Source organism: Zea mays, chromosome 1 (assembly GCF_902167145.1).
Source record: "Zea mays cultivar B73 chromosome 1, Zm-B73-REFERENCE-NAM-5.0, whole genome shotgun sequence".
NCBI lineage: Eukaryota > Viridiplantae > Streptophyta > Magnoliopsida > Poales > Poaceae > Zea > Zea mays.
In genome coordinates this window covers 86,656,622-86,677,277 of record NC_050096.1, presented here as the reverse complement: position 1 = coordinate 86,677,277, position 20,656 = coordinate 86,656,622, and the positions used below count along the sequence as shown (strand labels likewise).

At 47.1% G+C, this 20,656-nt stretch overlaps 1 protein-coding gene across 1 annotated transcript; it reads left to right on the top strand.

Moving 5' to 3' along the window:
* Positions 1–18,699: 18,699 nt before the first annotated feature.
* LOC541832 (glutathione transferase14) lies at positions 18,700–19,845 on the top strand. The gene is made up of 3 exons (NM_001111513.1): positions 18,700–18,924; positions 19,000–19,048; positions 19,139–19,845. The coding sequence occupies exons 1-3, from the start codon at positions 18,778–18,780 to the stop codon at positions 19,681–19,683; spliced, it is 741 nt and encodes a 246-aa protein (NP_001104983.1). The 5' UTR covers positions 18,700–18,777; the 3' UTR covers positions 19,684–19,845.
* The last annotated feature ends 811 nt before the right edge of the window (positions 19,846–20,656 follow it).

The following is a 20,656-nucleotide window of genomic DNA, read 5'->3' as shown; positions in this document are numbered from 1 at the left end:
ATTAGATGATAGTGACCTCCCTTCCTTGCGACTCATGGTTTGCTGGAGCTGTAGGATTCTCCCGGTACAATGGAGGTGCTATCGTAGCATGGCTCCTCAACATTGTGGCAATAATGGTGATAATGGGCCTGGTTAAGCCTAACTTCGTTTTTTCAGTTGCAAGAAACATAATGCTATGGGACTAGAAAGTCTTTTTCAGCTCTTTCTTAATCAACTAAAAAGGTTTTGTTTTTTGAACTTCTTGTCCTAGATAATTGTTAGCTTTCCTTTTAAGCTTCCTATTACATTTAAATGGTACGAGTTTAAAAGCTCACAAACATTAGTCATGCAGGAGCTCTTTCAGAAAATGGTAGATGTGCAATGCACCGAGAACATGAGAGAAACAGGCTGATGCTATGGCATGAAGTGGGATGTTATGGCAGAAAGCTTCATTATTTGGAGCAACAAGGAAATATAAGGTAGTAAAACAATTTCTTTACGAAAGATAAACTTTTCAGGGTCATTGAAAATTATGAGTCAAAACCTAGAGCATAATCTTCAGAATGCCTTTGCTTTTAGTACGTGATTACCTATTTTGTTACAGAGCCGAAGAGCATTTACCAATCACATTGCGACAAGCTCTAATTTGCAAAGTAATACTCTCTACCTTCTTTTATCTTGTTTTTTTATAATCCATATCCCTGACACTTCATAAATATGCTTGTTGTAATGTTATGTACTTCTACATACTCCTGGATTTGCAATGTCTTCATTTGCTCATGTTTCACTTATTCTAGCTCCTGATAGAAGTAAACTGTCTAAACGACATGGAGCTACTTCTGTGGGGCAGGCTACTTACCGATTGTTTCCTATCTTAAAACTCTACCAACATATCTTGTTTTATTCAAGGCATAAGAATGAACCATGATGTATTTTTTTCCCTGCACAATATAAAGAAACGGGCTATCAGCCCCAGGCAATGGTGATTTATTTAGCACTACTGGGCTGGGGTGATCGTACTGAAAATGAGTCTTCACTATTGATGACCTAGGTTTGTTCTTAATAGTAATTTTCTTTTCATTTTCACCTTAGTTTTTGTATATTAAATTTAAAATAAAACTATTATATTCTCAGCTCAGTGTTATTTCTCACTGCAGTCCAGAAATTCATTATAAACCATGTCAATAAAAGTGGAGCAGTCTTTGATTGAGTCTGCCACAAGAAGTTGCTTTTATGCTGGATTTTGGTACATCATGTTGACCAGGACTGCTAATGACTCCAGTTTTAATCCACTTAGTTTCCACATTTAGGCCTTGTTTGGGTAAAAAGGGATTGAAGTGGATTGAAGTGTATTTTAGGAATTGAAAAGGAAATTAGTTTATATTACACTTCAATACACCTTATACCACCTCAATCCACTTCAATCCAAGATTACCCAAACAAGCCCTTAATAATCTCTACCTGGTTCTCTTGTCATTGCACTTATTGCTTCTAAAATTTTTCTGCTTCAAGGAGTTCAACACAGGGCGCTTCAATGGTTTGTAATTGAGGAAACTTAGTCTGCTTTGATATCTCTACTACTTATTAGGGACACAAGAGTAGTCTGCCTCTGACTTGTTCTGCCACCGGCCGTTCTGCCATTCCGTGAATCTGGACCATTCGCCTCATCCACGCGCGATCCAACCGTGTCCCCCTGACTTCGGCGACACACCGCCCTGCTCACCCCTCGGCTGTGGCGGCCACGAGGCCGATCCACCTGGCGATGCGCCCTACTCCTCCCCCGACACGGTACGAGACCCGGGGCTGATCCGCCGCACCGTCGACCCCAACCGCTTCACCCTTTGTGGCGTGCAGCCTCCTCCTCTCCCCACTCTCCCCAATCACCATCAAAATGCGGGTGGGCGAGGAGCACCTCCAGCAAGGCGGAGATGTGCATGCAGTCCACCGCCGAATCTGCGACGTCTCGAGCGGAGGTAGAGCACCACCACAGTCCATAGAGGACCTCGCCCGAGCCACCAAGTCGGTCGCTACCTCCCCCTCCGGCTCCACCTCCTACACGCTGTCCTCTCCAGAGCCACCAGTCCTTTCCCGGCGGTAGATTCAAATCCCTGCCACATAGTTCTCCATTGCTGTAAGCTCCCGCACCTCCTCCCCATCTCTTCACTCCAAATCTACCGAGGCCACCGCTTGGGCCTATGGGAACCCCTCGCGAGTTATTTGCTATTATAGTACTGATTTCAATAGGCTTCTCTCTTTTAGTACTTTCATTTTAGTCTTTTCTGTAATAGTATCTACAAGTTGATTCATCCTTCAAAATAGTATTCTAACCATTTTCAATCATTTTTATTTTCTTTTTTTATTTCTCAGAACATAAGTTGACCCTATCATTACCCTCGCAGCTATACAAATAATAGAAACACAAATAATCCAGGCAGAGACGCAGGAGTGCAGACGATGAGCAACACTGCTATCTTCTGTCTGGTGGTTCAGACCGTAGCAAAGGGTGGCAGTTGGCCGCACGGTCACCATCCAGCAGCACCGGCGTGCTGCTGCAATGTTTTTTTGTGTGCCGTCGGTGCGATGCTGAATGCGAGAAGAGAGAGGAGTCGAGCCGACGATGGGGAGCAAGGAGAGAATAAAATAGAGAGATGCAATATGGTCAATGGTGAGAAATAAAAAAGGAAATGATTAAAAAAGGTTGGAGTACTATTTTAAAGGATGAATCAACTTATAAATATTATTACAGAGAAGATCAAATTGAGAGTACTAAAGGAGAGAAGCCCCACAAAATCAATATTATAATAGCAAAAAACTCACCCCTCGCGCCGTCATTAGCTCAGGCGACTTCTCGTGCGCGCATAGCCCTGACAGCAGCCACTTCCATGGTGCAACCGCTCATCGTTGGAGGTACTATTTGCTTACTCTGCAGTTTCTATGATATGGACACATTATGCCTTTCAATAAGACCTTATATCCTTTTGGTTAAATTAATTTGTGGGAACTAATTCAGTGTTTGTCTTAATGTAGGATCTACAGCTTGATATATCTGGGAGATGCATACCTGACTACATATTGCCAACTACCTTAGCTAAGTTACGTTCAGCTCTTAGAGAACTCTATATAGATGACTGCACAAATGTGGACGCTATGGTGATTCTTCCTGCTCTACAGAAGATTAATCATCTAGAGGTTTTGACAATGTCTAGAATACAATCTGTGTGTGACAAATTTGTGAACGAGCTCATTCCTATACATGGTTTAAATCTAAACCAGTTAGCAGTTTGTTGGTTGCTTGTAATTCTTTTCAAATTCTCACTTTCGGCATTGGTTTTTATTTGAAAGTATCAGTACCACAGTTATTACTATTATGCAAATATATAGAATCAACATAGAGCTGCATATCTGACTTGCTATCTAAATGTAGGAAACTTACCTCATCTTCCATCAAGACTATTGAGGAATATTGTCAAGAATTAACTTCCTTGGACCTTTGAAACTTGAATAGGCTGCGTGACTAAGCAATGAGGTATCTTCATGGTTGTAGGCTAATAAGGAAACTAAAGCTTCAAAGAAACACATTCTGGTATTGCCCCACTTCCCCTGTTTTTTTATTGGTCCAAGTTTTAATACCTCTTTGCTAAGCAGAAATAGGCGACAAATTTTTAATGTGTATCATTGCATATTATTGTTTTCCATACTCAGATGCATAATGATTGTCATGCATGTATTATTTAGCTTCTTTCTAGTGTCCTTACCATTTTACATAGGGATGAAAATGGGTACCTATTCGGATACCAGTTTTTGGTCTTTTTTCTTTGATAATGCATAAATATGATATAGAATCTACTATGCAAATTAATATTCTTGTTTTTAACACCGAGCTTGTAAATCTATACTACTATATTAAGGCTATAAGGGTAGCCTGCCTCCTCCTGGTTCTGCCTCCCGTAAATCCCCACCGTCCGTCTCCCTCTCCCGCGGTTGGCTCCTGAAATGGGTTAGGACAACTCGGTGTAGAACTCTAGATCGTTGGCTGGGCTTGGGAGACAATACTCATGCCAAGCTGCTAGTTCTGCTCTTTTTGGTTGTGTCGTTGTGCAGCCAGGATAAATCCGTGCAGAGGCGCAGTGTAAGAGTTGTAGGGGATTGATTTGTAATGTGGAGAGAGCTGTTAGAGTGGTAGCCTTTATTTTCGTTGGGACTCCTCAGTTTCTCTCCAAGTAAAATATGAAATCATGTCTCTGTCCTACTTCTGTTGCATATCTATCTCCAAGGCAGATTCCACAGACCACAGTGACTTCTTATTTCCTCCTGTACTCTCAGCTTCTAACAAGTTAGGTTGTAAGGCTTACGTCTTCGATGTTAGGTCTGTGAACTTTCCAGACATCGTTGCCACGTTAAGATTCCACATATTTATATGACCAACCAACGAAGTCACAAGAACAGATCCTAAAGTAATAACTGCCACAAAATGAATCTTCTTATAGGATATATAAAGAATTTTAATTGACCTAAATTATTTGATTTCTCTGTTGAAATATATTGAGTTTATATATGGATTACATTTAGTATTTCTGCAGCACAAATTTTTACATGTACTGCTTTGCAGAACCAAAAGGATCATGAAGCTATAATCAAACAACTAAACCTTGCTAGGTGAGCCAGACAGTTACTGGAAATCAGTGCTCATCAATGCATGCAGACTTGTAAAGTATTATGATGGTCTGCCCATGGAATGTTTTGTAATTTACCTATAAGTGTTTTTAGAAGTGCTTGACACCAGTTATGCCAACTACCTAGCACACCTAGGTGGGGTAGACAGATGTTTCTAAGCAGTGATTCTGTTATGACCGGCATGCAGTACAAAAGGAAACAGCAGGCCAGGGGGCATGCGGCAGGAGAAGGAGATCAAGGCTGGGACAGCCAGCAGTAATTCAGTAATCCTAGGATCTATTTCCTTTTGAGAGTTTCCTTTTATTTAGAGATAAACTTCCTTTTATTCAGAGAGATTAGTTTCCTTTTATTAAGAGATAAGTTGCCTTCTATTGAGAGAGAGGCTAGTATAAATAGGAGATGTAAGACAAGAGGAAGGATCATCAAAGAAATTACCTAGCCGTCTTCCCTGTGGAAGCCGGAACCTGAGCTAGCCTGTTTTCCCACGCCGTGAACACGGCGTCCCGGCGTCCCTCTCGCCCAGTCCCCCGCCAACCTCCAGCAGTACACCAGTACAGCTTGAGGGAGATCCCTGGTAGGAATAGAAATCCTATCAACCTGGTATCAGCTATGTCCAGCGATCCTCCATTCACCAGCCACCCACCGCCACCATCGCCTTCCACTGTTCCAGGGCCGTCCACCACCATCTCGCCGCCAGTTTCCACCACACATCCGCCAATACTCACGCTGGAATCTGTGGCCACAGCGGTCCACGATCTGTCCTGGTCAATGGCAGCCATGCAGGATTTTCTCCTGCGATCCATGCACTCCCAGCCAGCCCCGTCACCTACCATACCCCCACCACAGCCGCCACTCTATGCCCTTCCCCATACCGGGGCGACAGCAACACAAGGAGTGCCCATACACATGTTATCCATGCCGGCGTCACCATCACCGATCCCATCATATGTGATGGCATCCATGGGCGCGCCGCAGTACACGATGACGACGTCCCCGACACCGCCGGGAGCGGCCGGCATGCCATTGCCAGCGATGTTTCACCTACCTTACGGCACCGGCGCCAACTTCGGAGGCGTCGACGGCCTTGGACCCTACGGCTCGGTCCAGGGTGGCCGGGGACAATTTGAGGGGGCCATGTCGCACGACACTGCGCCACCTCCGCCGGGACAGGGACCCGGCCTCGGTCCCCAGACACCTCGCTTCTACAAACTCGATTTCCCGACATATGATGGCACCGTCGACCCGCTCAATTGGATCAACCAATGTGAGCAGTTCTTCCGAGGCCAACGTACCCCGGCCTCGGATCGCACCTGGTTGGCATCGTACCATCTCACTGGGGCCGCCCAGACGTGGTACTACGCCCTCGAGCAAGACGAAGGCATGCCAGCCTGGGGCCGTTTCCGCGAGCTCTGCACCTTACGTTTCGGGCCAGCAGTGCGCGGCACGAGGCTGTCGGAGCTTGCTCGGTTGCCGTTCATCTCTACGGTGCACGACTACGCCGAGCGTTTCAATGCAGTGCTGTGCCATGCACACAACCTCTCGGCATCCCAGAAGGCGGAGCTCTTTGTGGGAGGACTGCCCGACCACATACGGATCGACGTCGAGCTACGCGAACCCCAGAACCTGCAAACAGCCATGCACTTGGCACGGGCGTTCGAACGCCGTGTGGCTGGCCCAGGGACGTTTCCTCCAGTACGTGGCGGGAGGAGCTCGTCGCGACCACCGCCGTCCGGTCCACCCCGACAACCGCACGGGCTACCTTCATCGGGTTCGCCGCCATCAACGGGTTCCTCAACTCCGACACGACAGTTCCGCCGGCTCACACCAGCGGAACAGATGGAACGTCGACGGCAAGGATTGTGTTACAATTGTGACGAACCCTATGTCCGTGGCCACGTCTGCCAGCGTCTCTTCTACCTGGAGTCGGCGGACTACGTCGACGACACGTTCACACCGGAGGATCACGCCGGGGCCTTCAACCACGGCGAGCCCGGACATCCCGCGGTCCCAGGGGCGGACGCCATGCAGGACTCCGACCCTCCACCGACGGTATCCCTTCACGCTATTGCAGGGGTCCGGACCGAGCAGGCCATGCTCCTGCCGGTGATCATTCATGGCCATCGGGTGGTGGCGCTTCTCGACTCGGGATCGACGACCAACTTCATCAACGTCGACATCATGCACCGCCTCAAATTAGCCACTAAACCCTGCCCCACGCTTCGGGTGATGGTGGCTAACGGGGAACGCGTGCCGTGCCAGGGCGTAGCACGGAACGTGGAGATCGCCATCAACGCCGAAGCTTTCTGCGTCAACTGTTACGGCATCAACCTCGGCGAGTTTGATCTCATCCTGGGCGTAGAGTTCCTCAGCACTCTGGGGCCTATACTGTGGAATTTCAAGGACATGTGCATGTCTTTCACGCGGGCTTCCCGGTCCGTGCGGTGGACTGGCTTGTGCTCGCGCAGGGGCCAGGCACGCACACCGACCTCCTGTGCCATACCGTCCACACCCGGCCAGCCACTCATGGATCGCCTGCTCCAGCAATTTGAGGTGGTGTTCACCGAACCGGCCGGGCTGCCTCCACCTCGGCCGTACGACCACCGCATCCATCTTCTTCCAGGCACTCCTCCGGTCGCGGTTCGCCCCTACAGATACCCCCAGCTCCAGAAGGACGAACTGGAACGCCAGTGTGCGGCCATGCTTGCTCAAGGCATCATTCGGCCCAGCACCTCGCCGTTCTCTGCTCCGGTGCTCTTGGTCCGGAAACATGACAACTCATGGCGTTTCTGCATCGACTTCCGAGCCCTCAACGCCAAGACATCTAAGGATAAGTTTCCCATTCCTGTCGTGGAGGAATTGCTCGATGAACTGCATGGAGCTCGCTACTTCACTAAGCTCGACCTCCGGTCGGGCTACCACCAGGTGCGAATGCACCCGGATGACATCGCCAAGACTGCTTTTCGCACACATCAGGGTCACTATGAATTCTTGGTGATGCCTTTTGGCCTCTCCAACGCCCCAGCGACCTTCCAGGCACTAATGAATGATGTGCTACGGCCCTATCTCCGCAGGTTCGTCCTGGTATTCTTTGACGATATACTAATCTACAGTGCCACATGGGCCGAACACCTGCAGCACCTGGGCGTGGTCCTCAATGCCCTCCGAGCACACCATCTACATGTCAAGCGCTCCAAATGTTCATTTGGGGAAAAATCTGTGGCGTACCTCGGCCATGTGATCTCCGCGGAGGGGGTAGCCATGGACACGGCTAAGGTGGTAGCCGTCTCCACATGGCCGACGCCGAGCTCAGCCAGGGGCCTACGCGGCTTCCTGGGCCTTGCGGGCTACTACCGCAAATTCATCCGCGACTTCGGCACGATTGCAGCACCACTCACGCGTCTCCTGCGCCGAGACGCGTTCATGTGGGATGAGGAGGCAACAGCAGCATTCCAAGCACTCAAGACCGCCCTCACCTCCGGACCCGTGCTCCAAATGCCGGACTTCGACAAGTGCTTCACAGTCGACTGTGATGCCTCTGGTGTGGGGTTCGGCGCCGTACTTCACCAAGGCGCGGGACCTCTCGCTTTCTTCAGCAGACCATTTGCACCACGCCACATGAAACTCGCCGCGTATGAGCGCGAGTTGATTGGGTTGGTTCAAGCAGTGCGCCATTGGCGACCGTATCTTTGGGGTCGCTATTTTCGGGTACGTACGGACCACTACAGTCTCAAGTTTCTACTCGATCAACGGTTGTCCACTGTGCCACAGCATCAATGGCTCAGCAAACTCTTCGGTTTCGACTTCGACGTGGAGTACCGCCCGGGCCGCCTCAATACTGTGGCGGACGCACTGTCTCGCCGTGATGAGGTGTCCCCATCTTCGGCACTAAGTTCGGAGGGGGCCGCCTCGGTCCATGCCCTCTCCGGGCCTTCCTTCGCCCTACTGGAAGAGATCCGGAACGCGACCAGCACCACCGACGCCGCGCAGCATCTTTGCCAGCGCCTGCAGGAGGGCACCCTTGAAGCGCCTTGGCGTCTGGAGGATGGCCTCTTCCTCCACGGATCTCGCATCTTCGTGCCCGACCATGGGGACCTGCGCCGCCAGGTGCTCACTTTGGCGCACTCAGCAGGCCATGAGGGTGTTCAGAAAACACTCCACCGCCTTCGTGCCGAGTTCTACATCCCCAGCGATCGCGCCTTGGTACAAGAATGGGTACGTACATGCAAAACGTGCCAGAAAAACAAGACCGAGACTCTGCACCCAGCCGGCCTTCTACAACCGCTCGATGTGCCGTCCCAAATATGGGCCGACATTTCAATGGACTTCATCGAGGGGCTTCCCAAGGTGGGCGGCAAGGCTGTCATCCTCACGGTGGTCGATCGATTCTCCAAATACGCGCACTTTATTGCGCTGGGGCATCCTTACACAGCGTCGTCCGTCGCTCGCGCCTTCTTCGACGGCGTCGTCCGGTTACATGGGTTTCCCTCCTCCATCGTCAGCGACAGGGACCCCGTGTTCACCGGCCATGTGTGGCGCGATCTCTTCAAGTTAGCCGGTGTCAAGCTGCGCTTAAGCACGGCTTTCCACCCTCAGACGGATGGCCAATCCGAGGTGGTAAACAAGGTGATAGCTATGTATCTTCGATGTGTGACAGGTGATCGACCGCGCGCTTGGGTGGAATGGTTGCCGTGGGCGGAATATTGCTACAACACATCCTTTCACACAGCGTTGCGGGCAACCCCCTTTGAGGTGGTCTACGGTCGACCTCCTCCGGCCCTCTTGCCTTACAAGCCAGGGACCGCACGGACAGAGACAGCGGATGCTCTCCTTCGCAGCCGCGATGAGGTCCTGGCAGAAGTCCGTCAACGTCTTGTTCAAGCACAACAGATCTCCAAGAAGTATTACGATGCCACACATCGGGAGATGGAGTTCAAGACCGGTGATTGGGTTTGGTTGCGCTTGCTACATCGCACCACCAAGTCCTTGGATCCTCATGCCAAGGGCAAATTGGGTCCGCGCTATGCGGGACCTTTCCAGGTGCTGGAGCGTATCGGCAGCGTGGCGTATCGTCTACAGCTGCCGGAGGGTGCTCGTATCCACGACGTCTTCCACGTGGGCCTCCTGAAAGCCCACAAAGGAGATCCGCCTGCCATGCCGACGCCACTACCACCGATCCAGGATGGGCGGCTGCTGCCCGTACCAGTGATAGCCCTCAAAGCACAGCTGCGCCGTGACATCTGGTATATTCTTATTCAGTGGCAAGGGATGACGCGCGAGGAAGCAACATGGGAGCTACTGGCTGAATTCAAAGACCTCTACCCTGAATTCCAGCTCGAGGACGAGCTGTTTTCGCAGGCAGGGAGAGATGTTATGACCGGCATGCAGTACAAAAGGAAACAGCAGGCCAGGGGGCATGCGGCAGGAGAAGGAGATCAAGGCTGGGACAGCCAGCAGTAATTCAGTAATCCTAGGATCTATTTCCTTTTGAGAGTTTCCTTTTATTTAGAGATAAACTTCCTTTTATTCAGAGAGATTAGTTTCCTTTTATTAAGAGATAAGTTGCCTTCTATTGAGAGAGAGGCTAGTATAAATAGGAGATGTAAGACAAGAGGAAGGATCATCAAAGAAATTACCTAGCCGTCTTCCCTGTGGAAGCCGGAACCTGAGCTAGCCTGTTTTCCCACGCCGTGAACACGACGTCCTGGCGTCCCTCTCGCCCAGTCCCCCGCCAACCTCCAGCAGTACACCAGTACAGCTTGAGGGAGATCCCTGGTAGGAATAGAAATCCTATCAGATTCATATATTATTGAGAAATCATATATTACTAATATTGGCAGATGATTGACTTAAACTTCCAATTTTTAGAACTATGTTTAGAACCATCCTAATTAATGTTGAAAAGCTTACTTAGACTTGTTTGGTGTGATTGATTGAGATGTTACATTGTACTTATTACAATGGCACCCCCGTCGCCATGAATCTGTCCACGCCGACGAACCCTGTCGAGGATCCACCCTCCCTCCAATCTCCCTGCTTAGATCTTTCACCGGTATTGCCTTGCGTCGCAGCGCCTTCCATCTTGGATGATGCCACCGTCGGCGCGAACTCAAGTGCTTTTGAGACACTGCGTTAGTTGTGGTTGGAACTCAAGTGCTTCTGAGACACTATGTTTGTTGTGGTTGGAACTAAGATTATCTTTAGCAGCTTACCCATCCCCATCCCTATATTTAAACGCCACTTTTAAATAGTGCGGTCTACAGTGCAAAACAATGTTTTAGGTAACCATATGGGTGAACTGCTGGACACGGTCTAAGTATCAATGTCTATGTGGTTTGAACTGCTTGCTTGTAGAATGCAGCATGCTACTGGTAGAATAATGGAATGAAAAATTCTAAGTCATATTAGAAGAGTAACACATTTCGTTCTTCATTACATTATTATGTATCTTTACTTCATCTACATCCCTTGTTTGCATCTTTTTCCTTAATTTATCTCTTCGAAGAAGAGATAAAAGAAGGGAGAGGGTTTCAATCTTCTAACTTGTGTTGCCTTGTTCTTGATACCTTATAGTAATCAAAAGCAAGCGATTAACATTGGCGTCCTCCTGACGGGCCCTTGGAGCTTAGGGTCGCCCGTCGACGTCTAAATGTCGTAACTTCGTTGTCTAGTAACAAACTTTGTTTGAATGATGGGACCAAACATATGTCCGTGCCTTTTGTTGTGATGTTGTTTCTTGCTTGTGTACCATGACCCCATCCTTTCCTTAAGTCTGGGGTCCTGCGATTGGTTACAATCGAGAGTATGTGTCCTGGCGTGTTTTCGTGGAGTGATCCCTGTTTCCCACCCCCTGTGCAGAGTGTGGTGACTTGGTTGCCATGTTCTACTTACTCGGGCATGTAGATGAGGACGGGATCCCGGAGGGACTCGCAGCCAGTAGCGGATTCTTAGGCCTGGCCGATCCGCAGCAGAGGGAAAAGAGCTCTCATCCAACCGCTCTCATTCTTTTTCTTGATAAGTACACGATTCGTGACCCACACTGGGTGGCACATTTTTTTTTACAAATCCTGTTTCTAAGAACTTTTTGGTGCCCCGACAATGACGCCGCGTATATTGAGGGAGAGCCCGGGGTAGTCGGTAAGCATGCCTTGTCACTTGCCAGAAGATGTCGCCTGATACAAGCGTGCTTGGATGTCTCAGCTGCGTTCATCGGGGCATCCTCTACGTCCTTGGCAGACTTGGAGGGGCCTGAGCTGGTCTCGGGAGCACCTAGGGGGCCTTGAGGAACAGTCTTCTGAAGCTCAGCCCCTTCTCTTGTCGCGGCTAGTGTTGAGGCGAGCTCATAGTTGGCCTGCTCACAAGTGTAGGCTGCCTTGAGGGGAGGATGACATGATGATCCCACGGGGACCGGGCATCTTCAACTTTAAGTACGTGTAATTGGAGACGACCATAAACTTGACATAGCACGGCTTGCCAAGAATGGTGTTGTAGGACCCCGAAACGTCCACCACCTCAAACTACATTCGTTCGGTGCGGAAGTTGCGGGGGTCACCGAATGTGATGGGCAAAGATATTTGCTCGAGCGGGTAGGCCTGGTGGCCTAGGATGATGGCATGGAACGACGCTAAGCTGGGGCACAACACAGAGCGTGTGATCCCCAAGCCGTCTAGGGTTTGAACATACATGATGTTGATGCCGCTTCTCCCGTCCATTAGCACCTTAGACTAGCGCTTCGAGGCAACGATCGGCTCTTTGGCGAGAGGGTAGAAGAAATTTTTAAGGTAATATGTACAAAGATTTGAAGTTGTTTTGATATATTAGAGATTTTTATCATTAAAAAATTTGCTTATGTACTTATTAGAGAGAGAGAGAGTCTTAAAGGGCCCCAAATTTTTTTGTTTCGCCCCGGGTCTATAAAACCTCAGGACCGGTCCTTCCATCCATTTTTGTTTGGTTTGAGGTCAAAATAGGATGAGGCGGGGACGACACCGTCCCCTCGATTTTTTTCGGTGCGGAAGGGATTCAGAAGATTTGAGAAATGCATGCATAGGATTTGGCACAAGCCCAACCAATGAATGTGAGTAATATTTATTTATGAACCTGGCAGCATTTAGGTTGCTTTGTGAAATATTTGCTGATTGGAATTTTTACAGCTTTCTTTACCTTTATATATATAGCATAAACGATGGGCCCGCCGTCGGAATGCGTTCAAATGGGTCGAATTGGCGTAAAACGTATCAAGAAGTGTTGTAACTTGGCGTAAAACGCAACAAGAAGTGATTTCAGGTAATTTTAGCGTAAAACACAATAAGAAGTGTCATAAAATCCATCTAAAAATGCATAAACTACGATAATCATATAGGCATTTGTTTAGTACACATTATACCAAAAATATAAGCCTAACCAGCTGTCCAGTTACTAGGGATGATGCATTCTATTTAAACTAGCATAAAATACTTCTTTGTAGTGCATAAAAAGTGATTTTTTCCTCAATTGAGTTGAGATTCTTTTCCTACTAATTGACCCATGAGTTGGGGGTTCTTTTCCTCCCATATTCCAGCCTGCAAAAAGCAAAAAACACATCAAAAAACTTGAGTAGAAATAGCCATACAACTAAAAGACATGTACAAAGTAGATTTTTTCTATCTCAAACTGTTATATATGTAAGAAATGATCACTGCAACAATGTGTAAAATGTAATATTTTGATTTTAAATTTGCTACTCTCACATTTGGAATTACTGAAGATTGTGCCCTGTGTCCATACTTTGTAGCATTAGAAAATAGCAATGTGTACTAAATAAACAATCTAATTCTAGGAAGAGTTCGAATAATTTAACTTAACGAAAAGGGTAGTTAAAACAAAGCAAGGGATGACACTTTCAATGCATGAAATCCTGTTCAAGTCAGAGTACAAAACTTCTTGGTGCAGCCATTTTATTCGCTGCTTGCTACTTTCTAAGGCTATCTCTACTCTTCAGCAACGTTCCCTAAATTCTATTCTCTAAAGAAATATTCTCTGTTCTATACACGCTCTAAAAGATTCTATCCTCTATATCTTTTTCATCTCCAGTAACATCCCATAAATTCGGTCCTCTATATCTACAGTATACCAGATTTCATAATACACATTGTTTTTACATGTCACTTATAGAAAAATTAATTGCGTATGTTGAAAAATAAAAATACTTCTTACAATACATTTTCATTTTATATACAAATTATTCATCGGTCATATTATTTACAAAAAAGTTGTATTATGTATTTTCCTTATCATACACACAGAAACGGAAAATCGTTTATGTGAACCAAGAATTAATTAGAGACTAATTAATTTTTAAAACCGACTACAGCCAAGCAATAGCAGACAAATTTGCACGACATCTGACAACTGCGCAGGAGAAAAAGTAGAGAGAGAAAGAGGGTGGACTACGTGTGAGAGCATGATAGCGGATGAACAAATACACTTTGTCTTTAGCGTTCGTCGAAGCCATCCGCTATTTTTGCAGTTCCTCTTACAGGTTGCAGCTGGAGCCGATAGCGGATGTCTCATCTGCTAAATTTAGAGTACAGGATCATTTAGCGTTCGTTGCTGGAGACAACCTAAAATGAAAGATATGAGATGAATAGATTGAATTGATAGTCTAGTTCAATCTATAGTCTAGATCCCATATTCCCATTCCCTTGATCCTCTTAGGCTTTGAATGCTGACCTGCCAATTGTGCTTTCTTTTAACACTTCACACTTACAACTGGTAAAACATAAAATCAAAATTTTAAGTGGACATAGATTACATGAATTTCGACACGACAGATTTGCAAACAGTATGTTTAAACCAAACAAGAAAGCTACATCAATTGTTACAAAAGCATTATGATCTATGAACAGTTGAACACATGCAGTCATTGCTGTCTGTTTTAAATTTACAATTCAGCACAAGCTAAGCAATTAACAAGTACTTTTAAATTCTAGAGCATGCCTCATTTAAAATCATTTAGGAATCCATATGCCCCTAGTTCGGGATCTTATTCATGCCTCATTTAAAATCGTTTAGGAATCCATGCCTCATTTAAAATCATTTAGGAATCCACATGGGGGCGCACAGGACCGGTCCAGTGCACCACTGGACCGGGTCCATGTGCCCCCCAGTTCGTGATCTTATTCTGCATTTTCCATAGCTAAGTGGCACCGGACTGGTCTGATGCACCACCGGACCGTGGGCCACGTCAGCTAGCCATTGACGCCTAGCACGCGTCGAAGTCGACAGTTGGAGAAATGACCCGTTGCACACCAGACTAGTACTGTTCACGGTCTGATGGATTTTATAATAAAATTCTCGAGACCGAGCAGTACAGCCAGGTCACAGGGACTCGATCCGGTGAACCACTGGACCAGTCCGATCCGGTGCGACCCAAACCAGACCATGTATGGCTCTTTTGAGCCTATCTCCTCCAAACATTTTTTGGCTTTCTTTGAGGGTTTTCCTACTACTTAGAAAACATAATTAGCATGTAATTCATCTGACTAAGTGTCAGAAACTTACCTCTTTGCCATAGTTTCTCTAGGATTTGAATTGTGCACAAAACCAAGTCCAAAATGCACTTTTCTTGCAGAAATGAGTTAGTAGCCAAACAAAGGTGCTAGAATCATAGAATAGGTTATGTACAACTTATTCAAACACTTAAACTTCATGTTTATGTTTTTACCCAAAGTTGCACTTTTCGCCTCCAGATTTTGCCCATTTGGACTTAGTTCCATTAATTTACCTCCAAGTGAACCTGTGCTCATACTCATATCAAACTAGTTGGTCCAATGTGGTGTGTTGGACACTTAATCACCAAAACAGGTAGAAATGGCCCTATGGCACATTTCCCTTTTAGGTTGTCTTCCTTCGGCTCCAGCATTCCCCGATTAACCCTAAGTGGCTAGACATTGAAGGCTAGATGCTCTTGCACAAGGTCTTTTGTACAATCTAGCTGCACACTGCATTAAAAGTCACTAGAGCGGTTGAGATTCATCGTTCATGACGCATGTTGACCTCTTTATGCCGAAGTGTGGTCTTATCAATACTCGAAATTGTAACAACCAAATTTGTTATGATGCTACTCTTTCCCACTTGCATTTGTCTGGTAATGTAGCTCATGAATGTGGCAAAAGTAATCGACATTTGGCTCTACGCCTTGGCTTCTCATAGCCCAGATGAAGATCCCTAACCACACTAAAGCGTTCGAGATCAATTGTTGAAGGCATATATCAAAAAATTTCAATACCTTAACTACCATATTATGTGGTGGGAATTGGAGCCCTGTCTTTAAGAAGATTTGGAACACCACCACTTCATCTTTCTCAGGAAGGGGTGTAGTGTCCTCTTCGCCAAGCCTCACAATGAAAGTATCACTAATATAGTTGTCCTTCATTACCTTGATTTACCGAAGATAACATGACTCGGCTTCGATGACCGATCTTTGACATCACCATTTTCCTCCTCAAAATCAAATTATTCACTATCGTTAGAGTCATAAAATAAGTCAGCCATGATTTATCCAGTAATCTTTTCAATCCCGGTCTTCTCTGCGGCATCATAGTATGCCACCAGGGCGAGTTCATCACTCCTTCCTTCTCTAGCCATTTCACAAAGCCATGAAGATTGCAAGGAGCGAAGCTTTGTGGAAGAAAGTTTTAGAAGTAAAGCTTCGTAGTATGAACAAATGACAACAGTAGGTTGGCAAAAGCAAGTGAATGTCGTGTCTAACACATGGGACTCGGTCCCTTTTATACATAAAACGAGCAGGGAATTAAAAATTCAAATCTTAGCCCATCATGACAGGTTTTCACGAATGCGTATTTTCAATAATTTGTTTTCACTAACGAGCTCAGGAAAGGTGTTTTTCGAACCTTCGGTACAAGGCCTTCGTTAATTTCGTGGTCTTAGTTCGTTATGAAAAACAAACTAATATCATGAGAGGCTACTGTTGGGGACCTCTTTAGCCGAAGGTCCTCAAAACATCAACCCGCCAAGTTATTTCTGAGTATGTTTTAAGTGTAACAAGGTGAAATGCTGAAAATTACCTTGGTCTGGGTACAATGTATGTATATCATGATTGCAAGGATAAAGCAACAAGCTTCGATTTAGCGGAGTACGTACGCGATAAAGTGGTCGGCAATAGCGAGGCGGAGTCCTAAAGACTTGTTCAACAAGACTACAAAAGGAAAAGATGTCGATACCCTTGGTCGAGTTTATAACTCATATGTATAGGTTTCAGGACATGATTGTAATTTTTACCGAAGCTGTACATCACGACTATAAATAGAGGAACAATGACATGCATTAGGGACGCTTTTTTGAACTCAGGGAGGACTGATTTGCTTCGCCTACAAAGTTGTGTTCTCTGCATACCTTCGCATTAATGTTTGTGAAGCCGAAGACATATTTTAATCATTTGTTATATTATAAAGAATGAGGAAAAGTAATAACATACCAAGATGAGTAACTTATTTAATCTGTTATGTTTCATTATCGTTTTGTATTGTTATTTGTCCATGGTTCTTATCTTTTCACTTTAATTGATCTTCGAAGATGGGTTAATTAAAGGGAGGAGCTTAAGAATAATTCATTGTGTTGCCTTATTTTTGATATCTTTCAGAAGTCAAGAGTGACCAACAAAGACAATGCCCAACAAACACTCGGAATGAAGAATAGGTGTGTTAGTGTCATTTCCTGAAAAACACGCGAATTGGGTCCCTTATATTGACAAGTAGCCGAATTGAGACTCATATACTAAAATTTCTCCCTTTTCTTACCTCCCTCTCCCCTCCATGTCGTCAAAAATCTAATGTGCCACTACATAAGATAATATATATTAAGCAGTGTTTTAAATAGCGGGATAAAAAGTTTATCTCCATACTTCTCAAAAGTGCAAATATCGTGATATATCAGGCTAAACAACGTAACATTTTGCTGCTAAAAAGGATATATATATATTAAGACTACTTATGTAGTACCAGTGTGGGCCAGCAAAACCATGTGAGAACATATTTTGAAGTGTATTCCAGTTAAAAAGTGCGAGTCCTTGAAAAAAAGGTTAAATAGACTTGACTCATTTTACTTTTAGACGAAGGACGAGGCAAGCATGTCAGATGCATGAAAAGCGTAGAACTCACTTGATACTTTACCTCGATAAACGCGAACTGCATCAGATGCTTCGGTAGCAAGGCAAGGGAAGAACATATCCTGGACGTACAGCAAGAAACGACTGACCTACATTGCTACAGCTACCCAACATTAGTATCCAAATGTTTTTGTTTTTGGTTTGGATAATATATATATGTATGCAGTAGTGCACGACATGCTCTAGCCTCTAGCTCCAAGTTTAATGTAAATTCACACGTGTGGCCACTGGCCAAGACAAAATTTCAACAAGTAATCTGACCTTTAACCGTTCACCGAGGAAGCCAACAATGAAAAATTCATGCACAGCACTGGGATCGCTGGCAGCACTGGTTCGATCTGTCTTTGTTTCAGCTTTTGTGAGGAGAATCTAAGTATTGTGAGGACTACATGCGGAGAAAGATGAAGAAATCTATAAGATTTACGATCTAAAAGGTGACGGATTTCTCATATCGCGAAGATTCGATCGATTGTGTGTTTATGTTGATTTAGTTGGGTTTTCACTTCAGAGATTTCCATAGAAGCTGAACATTTGGTAGTGCAAGACGGCTTCTGGTGCCGATAATCAGAAAAAAAAACTGAAACAAACGATGGCCATAATTTTCTTTGCTGGATTCTTTGCTTTGCATCGTAATCGACTACAACTCTCTACTCGATTGCTTGTAGACACCATGATATGGATCGGGGACAGCATCGCAGCAAACCTGAGGCGACTCCTTTGAATCAGCGCTTTGCCTCTTTATGCCCCCTTTCGCTTTCGGTGCGTAAGGGCAGCAAGGCAAGTCACTCTGATCTCTGTCTTGCTTTCGGATGCGTATATATAGCCGTCGAGAGCAACCAAAATCTTCACAAAACATATCTATATATCTGCAACGTCAAATCAACACAGGCTGTTGTTTGCTTCTTTTGGTAAAGGCTTTAGCTGCGGCAGATCCACCGGCGGCGCCCCGAGAATCGAAGATGCCGGTGAAGGTGTTCGGATCGCCGACGTCGGCGGAGGTCGCCCGCGTCCTGGCCTGCCTGTTCGAGAAGGACGTCGAGTTCCAGCTCATCCGCGTCGACTCCTTCCGCGGCACCAAGCGCCTGCCCCAGTACCTCAAGCTCCAGGTACTTTAACTGACCGTGCCATTGCAAATGCACACGATTGTTGACGAGGGCGAAAACAATGCTGCATGTATGCAGCCGCACGGCGAGGCGCTCACCTTCGAGGACGGCAACGTCACCCTCGTCGGTACGTACGTACACACGCAAGCGACGCGAGAGAGCCAACTGACCAACTGAAAACGTAATGGATCATGGATGGATGGATGGATGCATGCAGAGTCGAGGAAGATCCTGCGCCACATCGCCGACAAGTACAAGAACCAGGGGTACAGGGACCTGTTCGGCCCGGGCGCGCTGGAGCGGGCCTCCATCGAGCAGTGGCTGCAGACGGAGGCGCAGAGCTTCGACGTCCCCAGCGCCGACATGGTCTACAGCCTCGCCTACCTGCCGCCCGACATGCAGCTCGACGGCAGGGGCGTCGGCGGCCTCCCGGCGGCGACGGGGACGATGAACCCGGCGCACCGGCAGAAGGTGGAGGAGATGCTGCAGCTGTTCGAGAAGAGCCGCAGGCAGCTGGGCAAGCTGCTGGACATCTACGAGCAGCGCCTTGGCGAGGAGGCCTTCCTGGCCGGAGGCAAGTTCACGCTCGCCGACCTGTCCCACCTGCCCAACGCCGACCGCCTCGCCGGCGACCCGCGGTCCGCACGCCTCATGGAGTCGCGCAGGAACGTCAGCAAGTGGTGGGACACCGTATCCCGCCGCGACTCTTGGGTCAGGGTCAAGGAGTTGCAGCGCCCGCCGTCCGCGGAGGCGCCCTTCTGATGTCGATCGATCGCAAATTAAGGCGGTGGCCTTTGCTCAAGCCTACGTGTTCGGTTTCTGCATAATTTTTTAATAAATAAACGCCACTGGCCCCTCTACGTCATTGGCGATTGTTCATTGTGTAATAAATCGTTCAAGAGCATATGATGCTTCTTGCCGTGAGATTGAACTCGTCGCCTCCATGCTTCTCTATTGAGCAATTTGAGCTTACCGCTCAGAGTTCTTGTTTTTTTAACACGCGGATCCGGAGCTTATATCAAATCGGAGCAGAACACAAATATATTAAATGTAATCTACTACTAGTACATATGAATCAACTGTCCTTAACGAAACATCTCAAGCCCTCAGATATATCGGCAATGCAACAATAATGTAATCTACTCTAAGATTGGAATAAAAAACAACATCTCAAGTAGCAGCTACAAAGTCGAACAATCATGTGCTATGTGCAGCGCCTTCAACCTCTTGGTCAGCACCTCTGCATCGTCTGATTCCGGCAGCCGGTCGCTCATCGTCTCCTGGACAGGGCAGCCTCGCTTACGCCCTACGTGGAGTGTGCCTAAGCTCTTGGCCAGCGCCGTCTCTGTGCCGCACGCCTGATCCGCATCCGGTCGGCAAGTGATGTACTCTTGGATGAGGAGGCGGCGATTCTGGAGGCACCGATGGTGGCGCATGATCGCGTCGATGTCGGTCGCCGCTCTCATCTTCACTAACGCCACGTGCACCTCGGCGATCTCCCTGACCTTAGGGCTCCAGTAGCCGCTTTCCTTCGCCACACTGAGCAGCATAGCTTCCAACTGGATCGCCGCATCGAGACGTGCATTGGTCGTCTCCAGCACCCCGAGGATGCCCTTGTTAGCGACGTCCGGCCGAACGTCCGCGCACGCCCAATAGTCCCCCTGTCCCCCGCCGTCGACTCGTGCCAGGTGAAGCGTGCCTGGCGAGGCGGTGATGGCCGAGCGAGCGAGGCGGT

Bases quoted from the DNA above. Each gene is read 5' to 3' on its own strand.
- LOC541832 (NM_001111513.1), top strand. From the start codon at position 18,778: ATGCCGGTGAAGGTGTTCGGATCGCCGACGTCGGCGGAGGTCGCCCGC. The intron at 18,925-18,999 runs GTACTTTAACTG...GCATGTATGCAG, and splicing joins CCCAGTACCTCAAGCTCCAG to CCGCACGGCGAGGCGCTCAC. The intron at 19,049-19,138 runs GTACGTACGTAC...GGATGCATGCAG, and splicing joins CGGCAACGTCACCCTCGTCG to AGTCGAGGAAGATCCTGCGC.